The sequence below is a fragment of the Oncorhynchus keta genome, chromosome 28 (assembly GCF_023373465.1).
Source record: "Oncorhynchus keta strain PuntledgeMale-10-30-2019 chromosome 28, Oket_V2, whole genome shotgun sequence".
In the NCBI taxonomy this organism is placed as follows: Eukaryota; Metazoa; Chordata; class Actinopteri; order Salmoniformes; family Salmonidae; genus Oncorhynchus; species Oncorhynchus keta.
Window position 1 is genome coordinate 55,467,055 of NC_068448.1, and position 19,582 is coordinate 55,486,636.

The 19,582-nt window shown below is 42.0% G+C and overlaps 1 protein-coding gene across 2 annotated transcripts; it reads right to left on the bottom strand.

Annotated features, from left to right (window-relative positions):
- Positions 1-4,828: 4,828 nt before the first annotated feature.
- On the bottom strand, positions 4,829-18,055 carry LOC118361573 (ras-related protein Rab-18-like). Of its 2 annotated transcripts, XM_035741599.2 has the most exons (7): positions 17,823-18,055; positions 14,989-15,044; positions 11,162-11,223; positions 10,668-10,740; positions 10,006-10,124; positions 7,906-7,972; positions 4,829-6,837 (listed from the first exon to the last, which is right to left on the bottom strand). In XM_035741599.2, exons 1-7 carry the CDS (start codon positions 17,888-17,890, stop codon positions 6,665-6,667), a joined length of 618 nt encoding a protein of 205 aa, XP_035597492.1. In that variant the 5' UTR covers positions 17,891-18,055; the 3' UTR covers positions 4,829-6,664. The 2 variants fall into 2 exon arrangements, with proteins under 2 accessions (XP_035597492.1, XP_035597493.1); XM_035741600.2 differs by lacking the exons at positions 14,989-15,044; positions 17,823-18,055 and adding an exon at positions 11,681-11,818.
- Between the last annotated feature and the right edge of the window lie 1,527 nt (positions 18,056-19,582).

Sequence of the window (19,582 nt, forward strand, 5' to 3'; positions counted from 1 at the left end):
GCTGTTGGTTGCATTACCTCAGAGGCTTCTGGTACAGAGAGAGGTTGCTTCCCAAATCACACCCTATTTCCTTAATAGTGCATTTCATTTGACCATGGCCCATAGGGATCTGGTCAAATGTACTGTAATATATAGGGAATAGGGCGCCATTTGGGACGTACACGGGGTAACCTAAGAGAGGAGAAGGCCAGGGAGCTTGGCTGAAGCTGGAGCTTACTGACTTCAGAGGGTAGGGAAGGAGGATGGAGGGATGGAGGGGCATTTTCCTCTACCTCACTTCAGAACGTCAACACTTGAAAAGTTTGCAGAAGCACAGGTGCCTTATAGGCATGGTTGCGTAGGTTACTTTCTAAATGTAATCCGTTTAAGTTATCAGTCCAAAATTGTAATCAGTAACATAACTTGTTGATTACTTAAACTCAGTAATCTGATTACTTACTTTTGGATTGTTTTTCCCTTAACCTAGAAGACAAAAAGTATCCATCAAACCTATTTGCTGTGTCATCATAGTGGTCTCTGAATTGTGGTCAGACTCGCTGAGGTGGAACAAACTTAAAAACTTGTGCACAAGTGTCATAATGTATTTTTTTCTCGTAAACATCGCGAAGTAATCCAAGAAGTAATCATCTAGTTCTTCAAAGTATCTGTAATCTGATTACAATATTGTTGCTGGTAACATAACAAATTACAGTTAAAAAATAAGTTACTCAGTTACTCCCCAGCCCTGCTTATAGACCACCCTTTTCACACTTACTGAGCTGAGCCGAACCAAGCCCTGCTGCTCCGGCCTGGCTACCCACCCAACTACTGGAACTGTGTTGCAAGGGACAATGTGAATAAGAGCCAGCATGGTACATACGGCTTGATTGAAGTTGGCACAATAGTGTGGAGGGAGTAGCTTTTCAGACAAGGCCTGTTGCAATGTCGACTCACCAGTGCTCCCCATTACTTTCACACACAACACTTTGTGGGCGCCGAGCGGAGAGGAGGCTATCCTCATGGTTAACCTATTAGCCTTAAGGCCCCCGATAACTCAGATCTCTCCCAGCATCAGTAACAGAGAGCGTGATCCTTTCAATTGTTCTCTCCCCCATTCTTTCTTCTGGTCAGCATGGCAAAACAATTAACTGATAGCAGACCGACAACGAGCATGACAAACTGAGTGACGTCTGGGAACCCGACACCTTATGAAACGATGCCCGACGTCTCGTAAAATTTTTACACATGACAGCATGACGGCTCTCCTGAGAGGCTCGTCTGAGCTAGCGCTAACCCAAAACCCATACGGCCTGGCGGAGAGGAGCCCGTGCTAATGAGACACAGACCCACTCTGTTAGCTTAGCCCGGCTGGCCACTCAGACTGTCTCAACCCAGTCCCTTAAAAACCTGACTGACTACACATTTTCTGCGACACATATTTTTTAACGTAACCTTTATTTAACTAGGCAAGTCAGTTAAGAACAAATTCTTCTTCACAATGATGGCCTAAGAACAGTGGGCTAACTGCCTTGTTCAGGGTCAGAACGACTGATGTTAACCTTGTCAGCTCTGGGATTCCATCTAGTAACCTTTCGGTTACTGTCCCAAAGCTCTAACCACTAGGCTACCTGCCACAACCTGGTCAAAAGTGGTGCACTATGTAGGGAATAGGGTGCCATTTGGGACTTCGACATACTGTTATAATACTAAACTATTGCTAGTACAAATTTGAATAGTGTTAAGTGGAAAGAGAATGCAATGGGACGTGGCCGTAAGGTGGCAGGCTGTGTCATACTGTGCATTCGTAAAGTATTCAGACTCCTTGACTTTTTCCACATTTTGTTACATTACAGCTTTATTCTAAAAATGGATAAAATATTTGTTTCCTAATTTACATAAAATGAAAACAAATAATTTTACTAAAGTATTTAGACCCTTTGCTATGAGATTGAGCTCAGGTGCATTCTGTTTCCATTGATCATCCCTGAGATGTTTCTACAACTTGATTGGAGTCCACCTGTGGTAAATGTAATTGATTGGACAGGACTTGGAAAGGAACACACTTGTCTAAGTAAGGTTCCACGGTTGACAATGCATGCTTGATAGGATCTGCAGAGAAGAATGGGAGAAACTCCCCAAATACAGGTGTGCCAAGCTTGTAGCGTCACACCCAAAAAGACTTGAGGCTGTAATCGCTGAAGTAAAGGGTCTGAATACTTATGTAAATGTGATATTCCCGTTTTTGCTTTATCATTATGGGGTAGTGTGTGTAGATTGATGAGGTGGAAAAACAATTGAATCCATTTTAGAATAAGGCTGTAACGTAACAAAATGTAGTCACGGGGTCTGAATACTTTCCAAATGCACTGTATATCCCACTGGTGGTCAATTGTCAGACCTCGGTTCAAATAGTATTTATTTAGTTTCAGATAACTTTGAGCATTAGATTGAGGTCTGCAAGATGAGCAGAGTTTGCACCTTGTGCTAGTCGATTAGATCCATTGCGCCAGGCAGGCTCAATCAAATGTAGCTAAAGTTTTTGAACCAAAGTCTTGAGTTTTGAGTTGGTGGTGGTTGAGAATCCTCTGGGAAAATGTTCCTTCTAATGTACTTTCTGCACTGACAAACCTCTGGTCTGTGTAATAAAGCAGATTCTCAATATAACAATGAAGTGGTTAGGTCTGTTGATGCTACAGACCTTCAGTTATGTTGTAGGTCTGTGTTTTCAGATTAACAGGCTTCGCTGAGCAGCAAGGAAATACTGAGGGTAGTGGGTTAAGCCAGCCCTTTCATAATGACACAGGACTGATGCACATCCCAGTCAAAGCCACCGCACCAAGGCGAAATACTAGTGGGTTTCCTGACCAGCTGCCCATAGGATGATTTAGAAATCACAGGGAGCTGTAAGGAGTCCTCGAAAAGTGTTTAAACCAAACACATACAGTGGGGCAAAAAAACGATTGTCAGCCACCAAATTGTGCAAGTTCTCCCACTTAAAAAGATGAGAGGCCTGTAATTTTCATCATAGGTGCACTTCAACTATGACAGACAAAGTGAGAAGGAAAAAAAAAATCCAGAAAATCACATTGTAGGATTTTTAAATGAATTTATTTGCAAATTATGGTGGAAAATAAGTATTTGGTCACCTACAAACAAGCAAGATTTCTGGCTCTCACAGACCTGTAACTTCTTCTTTAAGAGGCTCCTCTGTCCTCCACTCGTTACCTGCATTAATGGCACTTGTTTGAACTTGTTATCAGTATAAAAGACACCTGTCCACAACCTCAAACAGTCACACTTCAAACTCTACTATGGCCAAGACCAAAGAGCTGTCAAAGGACACCAGAAACAAAATTGTAGACCTGCACCCGGCTGGGAAGACTGAATCTGCAATAGGTAAGCAGCTTGGTTTGAAGAAATCAACTGTGGGAGCAATTATTAGGACATGGAAGACCACTAATAATCTCCCTCGATCTGGGGCTCCACGCAAGATCTCACTCCGTGGGGTCAAAATGATCAGAAGAACAGTGAGCAAAAATCCCAGAACCACACAGGGGGACCTAGTGAATGATCTGCAGAGAGCTGGGACCAAAGTAACAAAGCCTACCATCAGTAACACACTACGCCGCCAGGGACTCAAATCCTGCAGTGCCAGACGTGTCCCCCTGCTTAAGCCAGTACATGTCCAGGCCCGTCTGAAGTTTGCTAGAGAGCATTTGGATGATCCAGAAGAAGATTGGGATAATGTCATATGGTCAGATGAAACCAAAATATAACTTTTTGGTAAAAACTCAACTCGTTGTGTTTGGAGGACAAAGAATGATGACTTGCATCCAAAGAACACCATACCTACTGTGAAGCATGGGGGTGGAAACATCATGCTTTGGGGCTGTTTTTCTGCAAAGGGACCAGGACGACTGATCCGTGTAAAGGAAAGAATGAATGGGGCCATGTATTGTGAGATTGAGTGAAAACCTCCTTCCATCAGCAAGGGCATTGAAGATGAAACGTGTCTGGGTCTTTCATCATGACAATGATCCCAAACACACCGCCCGGGCAACGAAGTGGCTTCGTAAGAAGCATTTCAAGGTCCTGGAGTGGCCTAGCCAGTCTCCAGATCTCAACACCATAGAAAATCTTTGGAGGGAGTTGAAAGTCCGTGTTGCCCAGCAACAGCCCCAAAACATCACTGCTCTGACTTTGCACACAAGGTCAGAACAGCATATTGACTGCATGACAACTCATGTATGAAGAACTTTATGTAGATTCAACTGAGGAGATCTGCATGGAGGAATGGGCCAAAATACCAGCAACAGTGTAAAAACCTTGAAGACTTACAGAAAACATTTGACCTCTGTTATATACCCTTTGTTGGCAATGACAAAGTATTGAGATAAACTTTTATTATTGACCAAATACTTATTTTCCACCATAATTTGCAAATAAATTCATAAAAAAATCCTACAATGTGATTTTCTTTCTCTTTTTGTCTATCATAGTGGAAGTGTACCTATGATGAAAATTACAGACCTCTCATCTTTAAGTGGGAGAACTTGCACAATTGGTGGCTGACTAAATACTTTTTTTGCCCCACTGTATCTACCGCTCGATCTGTAAACGTGTGGAATTCAAAAACAGGCTTTTAAGATAAACCCTTTTTCAGTTCTCACCAAAGGATGACATTTCCAACATGGTAAGTAGTCTAGGTCGTTTTCTGTGAAGACTTCTCAGATGAGGTGAAGTACAAGTACTGTGTGAAGATTTATACTAAGTTAATAGGATCTGGCCCTTTGTTTTACAGTAGGCGAGGGCTCCTTAGCTCAGGCAGGAATAAGCATTAACTTCAGAATCCTTTAAAAATTACTTTATTCACTTTAATACATAGGGCGGTTTTATAATTGTAGTATGTATACATTCAAATTTTACAATCCACACAGGAATTATACATATTTTCATAAGTATTCCAAAACACACACATGAATTTACAATGTGTTTATATGCTGTCGCATATAAACAGAAAAGAACACGTTCAAGAGTTAAAGCCTCTGTCATTTCCATCATAAAGCAGACGTCTAGTTCATTCAGGACAAATAAAACATCTCTATGCAGTCTACTCGAAACCCTGTGTGCAAGGTCCTGGATGAAGGTACATTTAACTCAATTGTTGTGTATGTGTGGTTCATACAGTCCAAGTTTGTGTCCGAGATGGCACCCTAATTCTCTATATAGTGCACTACTTTAGACCAGGGTGGTTGAAAGTAGTGCACTATATAGTTAATAGGGTGCCAATTTGGGACACAATGCAACTGTCTCTGCAAGGCATTGATAGAACAAACATGAAAAATTAAAAGAACTCTACATGCAAATAAGGATAAGAAATAATTATATTCTGATTAGACATACTGTAAAGGCATCCGTGTACTCCTGACAAATATACCATAGGTACGGTCACCCAAAACTACATTTCCCAACACATTCTTCCTGGCTCTCAAGAACTACAGGCAAGGTCTAAGGACATGGAACGTGGAGACAGAGCATTGCAAAACTCTTTTTTTTTTTTTTTAACAGGTCTTACACCTTCTTTGATTTCAATGCCAACACCCATATGACTCAATTTATTGTGTCCATATAGGGACACATTATGAAAAGCTGAAGCAAGACTGACGCTAGCGCTGATACTGATATTAATATTTAACTGTCCGAGTGGCAGATAACCAGGCTGGTCACAGCCCATTAGAACAACCAACAAAACATGCAGCGTTGGTTCGTTTAGTTTCTTTTTCATAACACACACAATGGATAGCCAACCCTCCTGTGCCAATCTGTTTGATTTATAAACCCTTCAAGAAAATGCTGAAAGTTTTGAGTCCAAGTCAGGAAAAGTTGTAAAACTTTGTTCCAAAAACATGGTGACTGTATAATTTTCAGAACAAAAGAGGCAGCTTGTGGAAGAGAGACAAAAAGAGAAGAGAGAGAGAATACATGGCGGCTTGGCCTGACAAGAAAATCATCTGCAGCGCTGTTAGGAGGGCGAGCACTGGAGAACAAGGTTGCATGATCACACAGGGTAGATGGACACACTGGAGAATCATCCCTGCAGCCAACACACACTAGCTGTCAACACACACTAGCTTGCCTTGCTAAGAGGAACAAAGTGTTAAAGGAGAGGGGGGGGGGAATTCTACAAAGAAAAAAAGTGTTGAGGGGGGAGGACAAACAAAACTCGATACAACCGTAATTGAGAAATGGTGATATTATTTTCATTTAGAAAATAATACCCCCATCTGCTATCCATGGTACTGTGCCCCACCTCACGATTCCACCAAGTCATACACTAATTTCATTTTCAGAAAGACCGACAGTATCTTTAAAACAGAATTATAGCCATGATAACAGGAAGTGTGCAAACAGCAACATCCCTATGAATGATCACAGCCAGTGAGCGGAGGGTGCTGGTCATGAGCAGCCCTGCCTCACTCCACACCTCAGGGGCTGATGTGGGAAATAGTCTGAAAACTATAGCTTTCATAGTCCTCATCGCAGGACATCAGCCATCAGTGTGAGTGTTTGGTTGGGTGTGTCTTTCAAGTGAGTGTGTGTGTGGGGTGCGTTTCGTATGTGTGTGTGTGTATATGAGTGTCTATGCTTCGTATGTGCGCGCGTTGCGTGTGAATGTAGTGTGGGTCTATACCAGGGAGCAGTAACCCCCACAGCCACCCCCTGCAACCTGGTCCTGCCGGCCCAGCTGGACCCCTCGGCCCTGCGTCTCGCTCTCCCACAGTCCAGGGGTCTGGATGATCTTCTCAACCAGCTCCTCAAACGCACACTGGACCCCATCACGCGTCTTAGCACTGGCCTCTGGCCCAGAGAAAGGGGGGTGGGGGGGAAGTAGGAGAGAAAGAGAGGGGGAGAGGAGGAAGAAGGGATACAGACAGACATAACAACTGTCAGTGACTGGCTGCTCCTTCATGTCATCTAGCTTCTGACCTCCACAGCTGCATTTCTCTGAAACTAGACAGGGTAATTCTCCTGAACATTGTGTGCCTCCGCTGCGTGTCGGACCGAACAACGTCATTTACCTGGGACTATGTTTATCACAGCCTCTTGTGCGTTATTGCTTAGCTAGAATGTGCTCTCCGAGTACTACAATTTGAACAAGTTGCTCAAAATAGCTGTATCTATTGATTGGTAGAAGTCATTTCTGTTCTGATTGGAATAACAAAGACTCGGACAAAGACTTCATACACACATTTTATCTTATGAAAGTGGCAGATAGCCTAGCGGTTGAAAGCTTTGTGCCAGCAAACCAAAAGGACACTGGTTCGAATCCATGACTAGGTGAAAAATCTGTTGATGTGCCCTTGAGCAAGGCACTTAGCCTAATAGCTCCTGTAAGTTGCTCTGGGTAAGAGTGTCTGCTAAATGACGTAAATGTAAAAATTGAAAGTGGTCAAAATGGTTGTTTCTTAAATTGGAGAGAAAATAAAGTAGTTGACACGGTTCCTAAATCAGTGGTGCCTCTGGAATGGCAGAATAAACTTCTGTTCCGAGTCAATTATGTATGAGTGTTGGTCCCACTGCTCTTTAACACAGTGTATATTTACCACATGGTTATCATTAAAATTATCTAAAATATGTTATACTAAATACAGGCAAAAACATGGTAACAATGACAAAAAAATGGTTTAAGTCATTAAATTGCTTATTTCAAATAAAATCAGACAACTTTGTCCACATAAGGGGGGTTTAGACAAAGTGAAAGATGTTAGAGGGTATTAAAAAGAGAAGGCTAAGAATAGAAGCAGGCAGACATTCCAGTCCAGGTATGACAGGTATTTAAAAAGCTGTTTCCCCCGCATAACGGTGGGCCATAACTCATGCCCCGAGTCGCATCCGAGAGGGGAATCCTCCCAGCTCCCGACTTACCTATAAACAGCATGGAATGTTTTCTTGCAAACTTCAGGCCTTCGTTCCTGTCTAGTTCATGGTTTTCCTAAAACAAAGAAGAGTAATCTTTTATGAAGTCTGTCCAGTTTACCTGTCAGCTACTGTGAATGTGACTGGGCTGGGTACACGGGAAACACACACTACAAAAGTATGTGGACACCTGCTCGTCAAACATCTCATTCCAAAATCACGGGCATTAATATGGAGTTGGTCCCCCCTTTAAGCTATAACAGCCTCCACTTTTCGTGAAATGCTTTTCCACTAGATGTTGGAACGTTGCTGCGGAGACTTGCTTCCATTCAGCCACAAGAACATTAGGGAGGTCGGGCACTGATGTTGGGCAATTATGCCTGGCTCGCAGTCGGCTTTCCAATTCATCTCAAATGTGTTTGATGGGGTTGAGGTCAGGGCTCTGTGCAGACCAGTCAAGTTCTTCCACATTGATCTCGACAAACCATTTTTGTATGGACCTCGATTTGCGCACAGGAGCATTATCATGCTGAAACAGGAAAGGGCCTTCCCTAAACTGTTCCCACAAAGAGTCACAGAATCGTCTAGAGTGTTATTTTATGCTGTAGCGTTAAGATTTCCCTTCAATAGAACCAAGGGGCCTAGCCTAAACCATGAAAAACAGCCCCAGACCATTACTCCTCCAAACCTTAGAGTTGGCACTATGCATTAAGACAGGTAGTGTTCTCCTGGCATCCGCCAAACCCAGATTCGTCCATCGGACTGCCAGATGGTGAAGTGTGATTCATCACTCCAGAGAACACGTTTCCACTGCTTCAGAGTCCAATGACGGCGAGCTTTACAACACGCCAACCGACACTTGGCATTGCGCATGGCGATCTTAGGCTTGTGTGCGGCTGCTCGGCCATGGAAACCCATTTCATGAAGCTCCTGTTGAAAAGTTCTTGTGCCGAAATTGATTCCAGAGGCAGTTTAGAACTCAGTGGTGGGTGTTGCAACCAAGGAAAGATGATTTTTACGTGCTGTGTGCTCCTAGACGTTTCCACTTCACAATAACAGCATTTGCAGTTCCCCGGGGCAGCTCTAGCAGGGCAGAAATGTTACAAATTGACTTGTTGGAAAGGTGGCATCCTATGACAGTGCCACGTTGAAAGTCACTAAGCTCTTCAGTAAGGCCATTCTACTGCCAATGTTTGTCTATGGAGATTGCATGGCCGTCAGCAATCGGTGTGTGAAATAGCCGAATACACTAATTTCAAGGAGTGTCCACATACTTTTGTACATATAGTGTAGGAGAGTCTAGTCAGTACCACAGCTAAAGACCAGTAATGTACATGATGTCTACTATAATGTTATATTCTCCTACAGGGTTAAGAAACAACAAACAAAGGACCTACTATGGCGGAAGACAGAGCCAGCAGGATACATTTCAATCCAATTACAATGTTGTTGTTTTTTTAAACACAGACTCAGGGAACTAAACCCAGAGATAACATTTGGTTGAACATGCGAGTGTTTTCACATGGGCTCGGGATATGTTAAAATGTGACGAGCCCTCTTCTCTCAGCCCAACCAGGTTGGGAGGCAATATTATTCACATTACATTCCAGCTCAATCTGTAAACTAGGAACATACTACACCAAGTACTGAAGAATGTTTCAAATATACACCAGCGCAGTGGTTCCCCCAGGATATTTTTTCAGCAGTGGTGGCAAGGGTAGCAGGAGAGGGTTGGGGGGGGTCCACAGGTAGGCATGGTTGTTTTAACAAAGACTACGTTGTGTAGTCAGTTAGATGCATTACTACGAGTTTTGTAAATAAAATATATGTATATACAATATAATACATTTTGAATAAAATAATACAGGGGAAATACTGGGGTATGATCTAAACTTAGAAAATCAAGAAAAAAGGGGATATTGGTTTGGGGTAAGTCAATACAATGAATAGAGGATAACTGAAAAACAAGAAATTCCCTGTATATAGAATGTGTTGATTCTATGAGGGGGGGGAAGCCTTGTTACATAGTAAGTATCAACAAACATTAACCACTGATTATAGCACAATTCTAGCCTAAATGACACACTGTACACAAACAAACAGACTCACCTTATCAATTTTGTTCCCAACCAGCATCTTGACAAGGTCATTCCTTGTGCAGTACGTCTCCAGCTCATTGAGCCAGTTGTCCAGCTTGGTGAAAGTATCCCGTCGTGTTACATCATACACTGAGGAAGAGACAAGGGGTGAGGTGCTCGGTCAAAAACATTGTATCTCTGTCAGCAGATGACTGCAGGACATACTGTAACTGAGGGCGGGACCTTTGACCTTTAAAACCATGTTTCAACCCCCCACATCACAAGAATGTGTTAGTGTTCTATCATGAAGTAGTCCTGAGCTGCGTATCAACAATGGTTCTGCTACTACTAGGAATGTGTGTGAAATGCGCCATCTCTATATGACAAAAAAGCCACAATTCACCCAAAATCGGACACTTAGCCACCGGACTAAAACTGATGAGGACATACAACACTTGTTTAGAAAGCCAGTTCTACTGCATCCATGGTGTTAGCCACACTATCATAGCCTCCGGGTATGCTGTAGGCTCTGGAGGATGTCTGCTCTAGCGAAGAGCAATAATGTCAGTTCCAGAGAGTAAGGAAGAGGACAGGATGAAAAGCTATCAGTCTTTAAAAGGTGGCTGTCCAGACCTGCAGTGGCTGAATGTGTCTAAAGGGGTAGAGGTCTGAATGATGAAGTTGTTTGCTCACCCAGGATGACTCCCTGCGCGCCGCGGTAATAACTAGGTGTCAGGGTTCGGAAACGCTCCTGGCCAGCCGTGTCCTGCAAAACATAACCATAACCATTAAAGCCATGGGCACATCAAAACACAACAGCTCTGGACACATAACACAGCCATAACCCTCTCCGCTGTCAGGCTCTGGACACATGGGGAGGAAAATATGGTGGTGTGACTAAGACAGAACCATAAAAAGTGATGGAGGACAAGGACTAAAGCATAAAGAGCGATTTGACAGCCATTTGTCATTGGTGCTCAGAATGATGTACATCAGCACCATCTTGTGGAGGTTAAGTGAATCATTTGTTAAGTGGAAGTTAAGCAATTAGATTCTCTTTTTTACTAGCCATCCCTAGGAGTTGTCGACAACAATAACGTAGGCCCACACCTCATACTAACTCCTTTCCAGAATTTTCCAGTCAGTTTTGAAAGGGACAGTGTGTGTGTGTGTGGAGGACTACTTACCCATATTGCCAACTTTGCCTTGTTCCCATCCACTGAGATGGTCTTCACTTTGAAATCAACGCCTGCGTAAGAAACAGAGAGAAACACACATTCATGGTGCGTTCGTAAATTCACTCTGGCTATCTTCAGATTTCAGAGCACTCTGGCCTGTGAGTGTCAGAGTGCAGAATTTTACAAATGCTCAACACCCATTGAATATGGCCGGTGTTGGTAAATGTTAGCAAAAAGCGTAATTCATTTGTTGCCAGCAGCACAGTTACAGTCACCAAAGCTCTGGTTAACATGAACAGCCTAACCAGCTCTACTAGGGAGAGTAAATGCTCAGAGTGAGGTGTTCTCATTTGTGTCTGGAAGTAGCTAACAAACTAGACAACGTTAGCCAGTTTGCTTGGGGGCTTGACTGCCGTTGTGAAGTCAGAACACTCGGATCAACCCTATTCCTAGGTCAAAGCGTCTAGGGTGCGCTCCGAAAGCATTTACAAAACTGACAATCCGACAACGCTCAGAATGTACGAATACCCGGAGCACCCCCAATCGAAGACGATGTCTTCATCATAAATGTGTGCCTGGTGAGTTGAGTCATCACACAGGTCATATACGCCAAGAATATGAATCAAGAAGACAAATGAACTTGACTCATTTAAAATGGTCAAAACATACATAACTTAGGGCCTACATGTACCACACAATGCATGTCTAAACTAAATCGGATATTTTCACAAGTCAGAGAGGGGCGGAGCTTTGTGCACTTAAATTTTGATGCGTGTCCTGATTTAAAATTGTGTGGGGAATATGTGGTTGAATATGTAAAGAAAAATATAGCAAATTTCTATTAAAAAAAACTCCACCTGTGTTGTCGCTCAGAAGTGCCATGATTCATTCTTTGAAATCCCCTTTTCTTCGGTCGAAAATACATCAAAATAAAAGCTCGTCACACATGACGCGTAAATCTCTATGGCTTCTTTCAGCGCACATAGCATGAAGGGTTTGGCTGGACGTATTGTCCATAGTTTTAGCACACACTGAAAGATTTATCAGGAAAAACGTATGCTTAAGATGGGGTTGTTTTTGTGTCTGGACCAGGCTCCAGACAAGAGCCAAAACAAAGAGGAGTGAAGACGAGATGGACTCATCTCCTCACCCTGCCCTCCTCCTACACCCAAAAGAGTGTCAAGCATGTCCTCTCGCTCTTTGTTTATCCCTACGGACCATGGTATTTAGCACCCACTACAGTGTAGACAACAGTACAGTCATTGCCATAATGCAGCATCTGGTTCATACATCACCAAGCCAACAATAACTGACAATCAGTGTGGTGTAGTCAAGGTAGGGCTGTTGTGCTGCGGACTAAACTCTTTACGGACGACCTGAAACGTGCCGAGTACGTCTGCCAGAAACTGGAATCGGCAACTCACGTAAACATGGTTTGTTTATTAATAAAAAGGTACGTGATGGAGCTCTTTTCTTCGACCCTGCAACCCACTAAATTATGTGGTTTTGATGTAAAATAATGCGCGAGAAGCCTGTGTTTGGAGGATACATTGGCATGGGCGATAGGCCCGAAACGAAGTCGAGGGCCGGCAAACCGAGCCAATGTATCCTCCAACGCCGGTTTCGAGGGCATTATCACTTGTATACAATGGGTTACCAACATATTTAAATAATGCTTGACATTTTCATTAAAAAAAAAATATTTTGATTAATTTATGGATACCATTTCATCCTTCCACAAGATCTAGTCCAGACACAAATCTGGACTAGATGGCTGGTCGTTCGTTCTATCGGTTTGGTTGCTAGAGACGCGACCCAGTCGCTCATTCATTTTGTTCTATATCTATGGACGCGACTCTAAATGTTCTATTGCCATACTGACAACGTTCTTATCCCTTGCTTGTTAGCTTGCCAACTACGGGTAACTTACAGTCACGTCAAAAAGTGCGATCTCACCTGGCTTAGAAAATGTGCTTAATTGTCAGGACACTGTTGTTCAGAGGAGCTAGTGAACAACACAGCTAACACAATCACTTCAAACTGAAGCTGGAAAGACCACAAACTAGCTGCACTTCGTTTCACCTTTTTTCCACAATTTACATTTCTTTGTATAGATATATCGATAAAAATGATGCCAGCCGATTCATGATTTCGACTGGCTGAGAAACTCTGCCTTCCTGTGTTTGTCTCGTCCCGAAACGTCCATTAATGGGACAGCTGAAGATCGAAACAATGTTGCAAATGTCCAAGAGGCAGACCGCAAGGTTTAAACAAATCTCTGATGTTGAAACGTGAAATGTGAGAAATGTGAGATAATGTCTAGATGCTTTTCATAGTAGAGATCAAGTTTAGAAAGTGCCTGGCTGGGCTGATGAGACAGTGGATTGCGCAGTCAGACGGAACAAAGTAAGTAGTCATTTTAATATAATAGATTTAGCCGCATATGGTAATTTGTGGAATATACACCGACTGGAATGCGGTTTTAACCAATCCGCATTAGAGCCACCCGTTGTATAACACTCCATAACTCACACAGACAGCACACTAAGTACAACAACCACATGCACCAAAACAGTAGTAGTGGCAAAGCATTTTAACTGATCACAGACGACCTGTGTCCTCAAATCTGAGTCTCTGTATTTATTCATGAGTACCGGTACACCTGAGGCCAAAGCTTCTTATCACCGTATTTAAGAGAGAAAGTAGTTGGATGATAAGGGAGGTTGTTTTATTTGTAAATGGCTCTGTTTAAATGTCAAAGGGGCGCTACAAACCACATGTTCCGATACAGATTTGTAACATGCTGGCACAGAATTACAGCAAGACTCAAATAAGAGACCACGGTATGCTTATGCTAATATGCCAGATATTGACAAGTGTAGATTGAACTTTTACTTTATACAAAGGAAGAAAGGAGCAAGCAGGAATTGAGGGATACCAGTGGTTTTCAAACCACAAATCACAAGGGACTTGTGTCAATGTGGGGAGTATAGCTAAACTTCTATGGGGACATCTGTTTGGCAAAGATATTGAGTTGGCCAAGTAAAATAGGAGCGAGGCATGCCTACCCGAAAAATTGTTTTATTACGTCGAACTTTCTCTCTGGGATTCCACAGGCACGTATGGTTGTTTTAACAAAGACGACATTGTGCAGTCAGCTATAAGAACTTCTTATTGTAGAAAAAAACAACACTATTCCATTTGTGTCTCCCATTCTAAGTAATCAATAGCGCTATGAATTTTGAGCCTGTCTTTCACTAAGACTCCTGGATGTTAACTGTCTCAAGGCTACCTGAAAGAAATAATAGGGGTGTCCTTGAAGAGTCTAATGTTTAATACAGTTTTGAATTCTGATATCATTTGCAGATCCTGGAAGAAAAGGAATTCTCCATTTCCCAAACCATGCATTTCACCACCAGTTGAATGAACTCACTCACTGTAAACCGGGCTGTATCTCAAATTCATTCCGTTAAATTTAGAAAGTAGATTATTGAAATAGTTGGGATATTAGCTATACTTTTCATTCAGAATACCAGTCAGTGAGCTAGTTATTGTTACCTGGTCTGTTCACACTGTTGATACCCATATGAGCCTAGTACAGGACTGACCAGGTGCTTAGCTCAGATAAGAGGGGTCCTGTCCAGTACGGTTTGTGTGTGCTCACTGTTTGTCTTTAATTATTGGGCATGTTTTAATGAGACAACAAGGGCTCCTAATCCTAGCTAACCCGGGATCAATCAGTGGAGCTGTCACTGAAACAAGATGATACTAATGATACTGACTATCATGTGTGTGGGTTATAGAGGGCTAGTGACACTGCCTTCAGAAGGTCTTACCTATTGTTGCTGCTAGTTCTGGATCAAATGTGTCATCTGTGAATCTCAAGAGAAGACTGCAAAAGAGAAAAGGACAAATACATTAATTTGTATCATTTCCATTTTAGCCTTGCACAATTACAATGGTGTCGTTTTTACAGTACTGTACAACACATTTGAAATGAGGGCAACTTCCACAAAAGCAAATAGCCATGAGCACATAGCTATTAGCCTACATATTAAATACACTAACAACCAGATGACATCATCGGTTGGTGTTCAGAGGGTCAGGGTTCAGTTGAGTCACTAATCAAGTGCTAAGAACTGAATCACAGGGCTAATAATGTAGCTAGCTAATCCTTATTTCCAGTCAACCCAAGCACAGATAATAGCCAGATACTCTAATTTTCTTATTCAACCATACACTCATTTTCTTCATCCACATGGAAATGATTTATCAGATGGAATGTCAGAAGAACGACTGGTCATAGTTTTATGTCAGTATCCTGATACCTCAGTAGCAATGTTGTTACTTAGCCTACATAATAGCACAAGCGCAGTGCAACAGACCAATTTGCCCGGTAAAATAAAACCCATATTCTCTGCCAGAGAGATTTCTAATGATTTGAAGACCTAGGAAGAGAGGGAGGGGATATTTGAGAATGAGATCATGCATTTATTTAATCAATAAATGATTAAAAAAAAATATATGGACAATGTCAGTAATGAAGATTGAGTAATCATATGCCATTACATTTTAACAATACTTCAATTCAAGGTTGAGGCAGTAATCCAAAATGGGCAGATGAAACACTAGCCTTGGCCAACATTCATAGCTAACGTTAGTGATGAGTTGGAGGTGTTGCAACAACAAGGATGACTGCATAGAGTTATTTTCACACAACTAACATCTTAATATGCTTTAAGTCACTTCAGTACAAGTGAGTTTTGTAATAATAAATCAGAACAATCATTTTGCTGATAGCATACAAATATTTAAGCTGCTGTTTTATTTGGAAACGTGTTTGATTCAGTCAATTCAGGTGTTAGATGAATTTGGTCAAAATTGAACATTTGACACATCCAATATAACAGCAGGGTTTAGCTAGGCCTTTGTGTCCTGAGTCTGATATATCTTAGGCCTATGCCAAGACCTTAGCTACAGCTAAAGAGTTTGGCCAACACAGCTGAGAGTTACAATCTTAAATGGGTGCAATGATGGCACCATAAGTCCCAAGAACAAATTCCAGGCCGTCCTTGTAAATAAGAATTTGTTCTTAAATTGAGTCGACCTGGATAAATAAAGGTAACATTTTTTTTAACATCCATCTCATTGCTAATCTCGCTAAAATACAAAAAAAGGCTTGAAAAGGCTTAAAATCTTAGAAAATAACTATTTGTCCCTTGATGCAGATGCATTTTGAGAGTGTCTCTGGCCAGTCAGGTGGAAGGAATATCCAGTTTATTTTTTAAATGTAACCTTTATTTAACTAGGCAAGCCAGTTAAGAACACATTCTTATTTACAATGACGGCCTACCCCGGACGACACTGGGCCAATTGTGCACCGCCCTATGGGACTCCCAATCACATCCGGATGTGATACAGCCTGGATTTGAACTGTGGACTGTAGTGGACTCTTGCACACAGCCTGAATTCGAACCAGTACCCTTGCACTGCAGTGCCTTAGACTGCCGCGACACTCGGGAGTTGCAGTGAGTGTTGGTCTTTCTTCAATTAAAAAACACATTTATTTGATTCTTTTGAGAAACTGAAGGCTGTCTGGTCTGAACCAAAGGCCTTAAATGAAAAGTACGTCTGACTGCTGGGTCGAGCAGTGCAGGTGCACTAGTCCTCATGCTTTAGTAATATAACATAGCCCTACTATTTGATGGTTCAAGGCTCACTCAGACATACCAGAATTCTTTCTAGCAGTCTAGAGACTAAAGCCAGAGATATACACAGCTTGGTAACATTCCATGACAATAACATCCTACTTTGCCATATTGCTAGAATTTATTCTTGGAACTTGTTGCCATCATGGCACCCATTAAGATTCAAACTCTCTCTGCTGAGTTGGCCAAACTCTTTAGCTATTGCTAAGGCATTGGCCTTGACATAGGCCTTTTAGACTCGCTGGGTCTCACTCAGGGCATAGGCCTAGATAAACCTCGCTGTCATATTGGAAGTGTCAAATGTCCAGTCTTGATTAGATTAATCTAACATAACCCGTGAATTGAATTACACTCAAATTGATCACTTCACTGACACTTTTCCTATAAAAATATATTTAACTTAGCAAGTCAGTTAAGAACAGATTTTTATTTACAATGACGGCCTAGGAACAGTTCTGCCTTGTTCAGGGGCAGAACGACAGGTTTTTACCTTGTCAGCTCAGGGATTCGATCTAGCAACCTTTCTGTTACTAGCCCAACCCTCTAACCACTAGGCTACCTGTTATTAAAGCATGAATCTAGTTATTTGTATACTGCAATCAAAAATGATGTTTTTTAATTTAATCTTACAGAACTCACTCCTACCGAAGTGACGATTAAAAGGCATATTAAGACGTTAGCTGTGTGAAAATAACTCGTTGCAACACCTCCAACTCATCACATCAATTACGTCACCCGTTCCATATCGTAAGCTAGCTAACGTTAGCTAGCTGATGTGGCACAGCAAAAGATTGTTACATTAGCCAGTGTACTATGATCTAACAACATGTTTTTTTTGTTGCTTGGTTAACACTCAAGCGATCTGTTTAACAGACACAGCACGAAAACATGGTCATTTTTTAACGAGACAACAGGGCTCCTAGCTAATCGTTCCAGCTACTGTTAGCTACCAGCATTCTTACCTGGACTTCCCAACGCCACTTTCTCCAATTATTAATATTTTCAGTGTTGTTAAAACGTCGTCTTCCATCTTCCTATGCGATCTATAGACTATACTTGTACTTCAACTGAGAGTTGTAAAAATACACCCTAGAAGAGTTGTCAGCTAGCTAATGAGACTTCTTCTTTAAATTTGAATTGGCAGATCGCAACCACCTCAAAGAGCCATGGACCGCCACCTACTGTACTGGAGTGAGGCAGGTCACATCCTCCCTATATAGAGCGCCACAGCATGAGTCATACCCATACAACCTAACGGTCTAACAGGGAAATGGTTCCAATCGTTTCTCCACCATTGCTTTTTTACATAGGGTAATTTTAGAAACACTTAAAATGAGGGCGGTGTTTCATGTATGCTTAACCTGGTGTGACGTTTTGATAACTGTAAATCTCTCTCAGACAACATGCCCTTTATCAATATATTTGCCTGTATTCACAACCCCCCCCAAATGAAATGCTGTAATCACCTACTTATGTGGGTATCATACAGAACTACAAATTCCATGATGATCTGGATGAGACTGGCAAATCGAGGCAAAGGTAAGAATCTCTGGATTAACTATCTAATGTTAGCTAAATGTAGTAATGAATAAATTGGCTACATTTCTTTAAATTGACAATTCTGTCAACTGTTTTGGGCAAGTTTGAAATTTAAACAATACCTGTTTGCAAAAGTGAAAGCTAGAGATTACGTTCTGGAGCTTGCAGAGATTTGTAGTCTACTTTGATGCTAATTAGCATAAATTAAATAGAGCCGAATGTATTGATACAAGTCACCTTGTCTGAAAGAGATTTACATTTATCAAAACGTCACACCAGGGTAAGCCTACACACAACACCATCTTTATTTTCAGCATTTCTAAAATCCCCTATAGGAGGAATAAATGGTGGAAGAAATTATTAGAACTATTTCCCTGTCTGACCGCTAGGTTTTTGGGGTATTATGAGAGGGCCACTGTGGGGCTCTATTAGTAAATGTTGTCTTATCTATCCCTGTGTTTCCGCCTACTATTATGGAGTGTGAATTCATTAGACTTTATAACAGAAAAAGGAAGAAAATTGCCCTACCAACTAACCCTACACCCATTAAAAACCTCACCACTATTCCGCTACTTGGCCCTATCTGATCCTACACTAGGCTGGAGAATAATAATACTTCTTCTGTGGGGTTTTACAGTGGACTACATCCTATTATGGTGTATTGCCGCCACCTACTGAGTGGGGTGAAAACTGACGCTTTAACTCCGAAAAAGAGGAAAAAACGTAAACAAAACCAAAATTATAACAGTCTGTCTTCCTACTCAGATCTCTACACAGCCTCTGGGACCTGAGAGGGAAACATCTTCAGATAATATTCCCTGCAATGTCTTGGCTGTGAAGTCCTGGAGATCCAAAAACCTTTTAGGTTTCACAATGTCCCGTTTCTTAGATTTCTTGGTTGTTTGGCCAGTACAATGAATCACCAGCGCAATTAAATGCAACAAAATCCACTACTTAACAATCGGTGTTTCAGGATCCTTTAACTGATGAACGACTTTCTCAGCAAGCTGCGGGGCATCCACTACCATGTCATCCTCATCTCCATTTCCTCCAACAATTTCCACTGTCTCCGCATAGGAGATCCGCTGGACAGCTACCTCGACCTCCTTCACCCTGACAGGGCACCCCGGGGGACTCAAGAATGTGATTCCCACCACAATTGCAGCATTGTACACCCTCCGAA